The sequence below is a fragment of the Crocodylus porosus genome, unplaced genomic scaffold (assembly GCF_001723895.1).
Source record: "Crocodylus porosus isolate Cpor-Errol unplaced genomic scaffold, CroPor_comp1, whole genome shotgun sequence".
NCBI lineage: Eukaryota > Metazoa > Chordata > Crocodylia > Crocodylidae > Crocodylus > Crocodylus porosus.
This window is the reverse complement of record NW_017728949.1, coordinates 37,733,648-37,739,647: the sequence shown is the minus strand read 5'-3', so window position 1 is coordinate 37,739,647 and position 6,000 is coordinate 37,733,648. Positions and strand designations below refer to the sequence as shown.

The 6,000-nt window shown below is 40.0% G+C and overlaps 1 protein-coding gene across 1 annotated transcript in view; it reads right to left on the bottom strand.

The window, feature by feature from the left end:
• Positions 1–6,000, bottom strand: part of TTN (titin) — a 273,859-nt gene that overhangs the window by 251,089 nt on the left and 16,770 nt on the right. The window contains exons 13-17 of the mRNA XM_019553528.1: positions 3,375–3,656; positions 3,134–3,259; positions 1,810–2,073; positions 1,450–1,515; positions 747–1,005 (exon numbers count right to left, since the gene is read on the bottom strand). Coding sequence (XP_019409073.1) covers positions 747–1,005; positions 1,450–1,515; positions 1,810–2,073; positions 3,134–3,259; positions 3,375–3,656 — 997 coding nt within the window. The remainder of the gene's footprint in view (positions 1–746; positions 1,006–1,449; positions 1,516–1,809; positions 2,074–3,133; positions 3,260–3,374; positions 3,657–6,000) is intronic.

The window sequence follows — 6,000 nt, the reverse complement described above, 5'->3', positions numbered from 1 at the left end:
AGGGGGAAAACAGTGCAGCTCCAGGGCTGTGGTAAGTGGTTGGGCTTTCTCAGCCCTGGGGCTGCGCTGTGAACATGAACAGGCATTCACTAAGCCCAGTTAATCCTTGCTAGATCAGACCATTTTTAGGGCAAACTAAGCCCTATGAATGCTTGTACACTGGGGCATTTAGGTTGCCTTAACCTTCATTAGGGTGATCTAAATGTAATGCTTGTATGTACACTTTGGTGTTTGCCAGTAGGTGTTCTGACTATTTAATCCTGTTTGGAATACATTTCAGGCCATTTGACAAAGGGTAGTGATTCTGACAGTAGAGGCTTAAATATTTCTCACTACTCTTTGAGACCAGGGGGTCCCCAAAATAGTTGGAAGATGGGGAACATAAACACCCTACCTCTGAACAGACATCAGTTACACCACCATCTGTATGGTGGGGATGACAGACAGGGCAGGAGATCCTGAGTGAGAATAGGAGTGGTATACACCATTCGCAAACACACTAACAGATAAGCCTACAATTTGTCTCGGTCACCACCATTTTTGAAAAGGCAAAGAGCCTAGATGTAATCAGCCTGAAGTTTTAACAGTCCTTGTGCCTTTTGTGGGTAAATCAAGACACATGCTTTGCTTTGAAGCTCTCAAGTACAGAGAAGCTGTACTGTATGTATATCATGAAGGTGCATTTAACAATGCTGTTTTGAAGATTAAGCAAACATTAGTATCCTCATTGTAACAAATATACTTACCCTGTACGTGTAAGTGGCATGAAGTGCTGACACTTCCAGCTTCATTGATGGCAGTGCAAGTAAATCTTCCACTGTCTTCTGCAAAGGCTTCACGAATCACAAGGCGAGCAACTCCTGCTTTAAAGGTAATTTGGAAGTCCATGGAGCTCTCGATATGGTAGTCTTCTCTGTACCAGGTCACAGTCGGCTCTGGATGCCCAGCAAGGCGGCACTCCAGAGTGACAGACTCTCCTTCAATCACGGTCATATTTTTCAGGCCCTGTACCACAAAAATACATTTCTGAAATTAGACTTGATATTCACTAGTACATAACTAACCTCAATGGCTAAAACAGTCTTGGACTGAAAATTCAACAGAGCAGGAATTTGTATATCAATATTTTGAGGACAATAGGAGAAAGAGGCGTTGCCAAAGTATAGCATCTAAAAAGCTGGGAGTTGGGCTGTAAATGCAACTTTCTTCACGGATAAAATGGGACTTGGTCCTTTTTGTGTGTCGTAATGAGATTTTACTTATTTTGATATGACAAAGATCATTATGCAGAGATTTGCAACCCACAATAGACTCACTATGGTGAGAGGTGCAGTGTGACGCAAACTCCATGAAGTACAGGACAGAGATGGTAAAATTGAGCAGATCTTACAAGGAATGAATTAGAAAATGGATACAAGTACTACACATAGCTATATCTGAATTACTTACTGAGACTAAGGTGGGGGGAGTAGCAGGTACTTCTTTCGGCTCGGGAATTCTAGCACCTTCCGTCACCTAGGAGAGTTAAAGCAGAGTTTACTAACTATCCCACAAATCCAAAGACAAAATATCAGCATGCAAGATTTCTTGGTAAATAGTTTTTTGCTGTTCTGCTGTACTTCTCTATTTCTTTGCTCTGGGAAAGTGATGTTAATGATGTTATCAATGCTTGTGCACAACAGAAGATAGCCACAAGTCAGTAGGGATATGGTAAAAGGGTTGAGATGTGATGAAGAAAAATTAATAGCCTATTTTATAGTTTTAAAATTCAAGACAGTTAAGATGATAGGAATTCATTTAATGACAAACCTTGGCTTCAGCTTCTCTCATTAATTCAATATGTTCTTCCCGTACCATCCTCACACCTGTCTCTCTTTTTGTCTCTATATCATAGCGACTCTTATAAATTTCAGCTCCTTCTCCAAAGGGAAATGGAGAAACTGCCTTCTCTACCACCATTTTAGCTTCAGGTGGTTTTACATGAGGAGGTTTGACTGGTTTGGTGATCTTTTGAACGGAAGTTGCTGATAGCTCTTTTTCCAGAGTAGCCATAGCAGACCCTGCTATTGAAACCTAACCAACCCAAGAGAAAGAGAGTAATGGTTTTGTCATTCTTTTATTTTCCAAAAGATGAAGTAGATATTTCTTAAGCCAACCCATTTGACAAATCACATATTAACCTGTTACTTCTTTATTTTCTTCCTTGTAGACTTTAGAAAAAGTGCACTTTAACAATACCACAAAGTAATGTATTTTTTGAAAAAATATATATATATCTGTATGCAGACCTAGCCTTTTAAACTGTTTGAAAATATTCTATTTTATAGCGATAGAATTTTAGTAAATATACTTGAGCAAAGAGTACTGCATTGCTAAGATCCAGCTAAAGGGCTTTGACAGATTTAACTCAAAAATGCATTAAATCAAAGCATCGTTTGAAACTTGTAAAGGCTATCTGGATTAAAAAAGGAGTCAAATGATAGCAAGAAAAATGTAGCATGAATATACTTAAAAAAAATCACATGGCTTTAATGGGGCCTTACAATATAGTTTAGATTATGGAGCTAAACCATGTTAATTCTTAAATTCTTATAGTATGCAGTAAAACTACAAACAAAAAATAACTATTGCACATGATGTATTATTTGGTTTCTGAATATTGTGAATATATATAGGAATAGTTCTGTCCTTTAGACAGAGGAATTGTATACAAATAGGTAGTACTATATTGTAGAGAATTGAAGTTGCATTTTAATTATATGCGAGGGGCAGGGATTTTTTTGGGATGGTATCTTTTATTGGACCAACTGCATGCTTGGGATAAAGTTAGATAACCTTCTGAACGCAAGGCATTCAAAATGAGAGACTGAATTAAAAAAAAGATTTGCATTCCAGCAGGATTTCACCAATAAAGTGAACACCTTTTATCACATGAATATACATTTTTTACTATTATATTTTATTTATGACTATAATGTAATTCAGGTGATTGCAAATTCAATGTCTCCTCCCTGCAAGAGTAGCTTAGGATATGGCAGCGGAAGGGAAAAGGAGCAAACAGGGAAAGATTCAAGAGTGACATAATTTAAGTAACCTTGCTGTTTGCCTGCCATATTATTTTTCCACTTCTTACCTCATATGTATGGTCTGGTTTAGGAACAGAAATTTTAGACACTGTAAAATGAGGACTTGCTGTACGGGGACGTGGCTGTTGCACACGGAGTGTTTTTTCAGCTGCAGTTTCTGCTGTTCTTTTAATCTATATTAATCAATAAAACATTTGTTGAGTATGTGATGATCACAAACTGAAAACTAAGTGGTTTCATTTAAAATAAAAGCCATGAAAAAAGATTGCAATGTAAACTGACTCTAACCTGTGTTGTTACTTGCACTCCCATTTTTTCAGCAGCTGAAATGTGCTTTTCAGTAGGAATGTGTACTACCTCCGTTTTGACTTCTTTAGTAACAACATGACGTTCTGCTGGCACCTCTGCAACACGTTCTGTTACAGCACGTTCTTTATAGCTGTATTCCGCTGCTGCCCGTTCAGCATAAGCTTCTTCAGCATGCTCTGCCTCCCAAGGCTCTCTGACACGGGCCAGATCAACCGCGGCCACAACGGTAGCAACAGCTTCAGCCTTTTTGCCAACTCCAACCTGAAGATAAGATTTGCAGAATTCAGGCATGTGCCCATGCTGATGACAGAGATGTATATATCTGGCAAACACACATGTCTATATGTACAGTGCATAGTACATACACAATACTGAGAGACAGAGGAAATATTCATACAGAGTATAACAGATAAAATATTAAATATCTATTCACATGGCTATGCTGTAGTCAGTAGATGTAAATACTGAATTTTATACTGAATATATGTATATATACTGCAAACATGCCTATATAGACATGCACAAGGCCACATTTATAGTATGTATGAGGTGGATACAAATCTAGTAACAAAATTTATAGTCATAGTTTCTATCAACTTCATATTATCTATGCTAGACCTTAATAAGAGAAACAGTGGGCACGTCTACACGTGACACTACGTTGCCATAGCAATGTGTTATAGCAACGTAACGTCTGTAGGCAAAATCTGTGGCACTGCAGCTACGCTATTGTAGCAATGCGCTCCCTCATTATAACACATTGCTACGGTGATGCAATGACTAAAAATAACCGTGCATGGTGTATCCAGTTCAGTAACTATGACACCATAGCAGCACATGTAGATGCACCCAGTGTGTATGTGTTGGATGTACACATACTATATAATGACCCAGTTGTGCATAAAGAAGCATATAACTCTAATGTCAGTGCAACAAAAAGGTTAATTTATTTTAAGTCTTAGTAGGGAAGGAAAAATGACAGTTTGGGTAAAAGGGAAACAATGCTTTTGTGTCAGGAGATGATTAGTTTTTAACTATCTGATCCATCGCTGATTGCATATTGGATATCATTGTTTTTTCAGCATCTTCAATATTCTAACCTCTGGCCCAGGTTATACAGGAGATATTAGATTAGAAACTGCTGCTATTTCTTAAGTATTGTAATTTAGCTGGATATGGTTAACAGTAAAACAAGATTTGAAAATGGAATGGTTGTAAATGATAAATTACTTAAAATATTTCATACCCTGAAGCACTAGCTCTAAAATATGCCAAAGAGAAATTGTCTGTAAAATCTTGCTTTATGACGGACAAGAAGGCTTTGGGCTCTATGGCCTATTTTATTCAGTACTGGTACTAACTCCCAAACAAGCAGTTGATTATCTTGAATTTGGCCACAAGTTTACAGCTTCTGCTAAAGATTATAGATTTTCTGCACACTAATTCATTAGTATATGTTTTATGTAATCATATAGATCTTTTAACCAAAATTAATTCATCATCTTTTTTTTTAAATACCAGTGATAGTAATTAATTACACTAAGAAAAAAAATAGGTACATCCTGTAGCTCACAGTCATGCTGCTATCCAAAGTCAGGAAAGAGAAGAGTGCTAACAAACCATAATCTTGGGTGTGTCTACATAAGGTGCTTTACTGCAAAGTAAACTGTCAGCATCCACATGTACACACCATTTACTGTGCAGTAAATTAGTCTACTGTGTAGTTAGCTACTATCTGTCAATACAGGTAGCAAACTAACTGTGCAGTATCTACTGTGCAGTAGCATATGTGTAGAAACTGAACAGGAGCAAGCCCCAACATTAAGGGGTCATAAGGGATGGGGAACTCCCCCAGTCCTGGTGCTACTCAGCTGTCAACTCCCAGAAGCTGAGAGCCAAGCAGCGCCTGCATGGGGTAGCTCTCTGTGCCACCCTGTCCCAGCACTGCTCAGCTCCTGGCTTCACACAGGATCCAGGAACTAAGTTGCACTGGGACTTGAGAGCTCCCTGCTTCCCTGCACAGCCCAGGGCTGGGCCAAGAACTGTCCCTGCACAGCCCAGAGCTGGTTGGGAGCTACCCCAGAAGGGGGACAGTTCCTGGCCACCTCTGGGCTGCTAGGGGAAATCCTTGTGCAGCCCTGAGCTGGCTGAGAGCTGCCCCAGAAATGGAACAGCTCTCAGCCAGCCCTGGTCTGCACAGAGAACCCCTGATGGGCATAGGGCTTGTCCCCATGAGTACAAGGCCAGGACAGTTCTGCAGTGCCAGCTGTCTCCCAGCTCTATGTACATCAAGACCACTCCTGATGTATATGGAGTAAAAAGAAAGCTACTGCTGCAGCTGGCAGATCTCTCCTGCCCCCCGTGAACCTGGGGCATGCTTCTTTCCAGCCTGGAGCTAGCATCCTGGAGGGACCCTGGAGCTCCCCCTGGCTGCTACAGGGGGCTAGAGTAGTGTAGGAACAGCCCTGTACTGGGCTGCTCCTGCTGGGAGCAAATCTGCTCCCAACAGGGAACACATGTAGATGTGCTCTCAGGGAAGGCTTACTGTGCAGTATTTTACTGTACAGTAAGCCTTTATAGCATTAATAGCAAATGTAGATGTTCC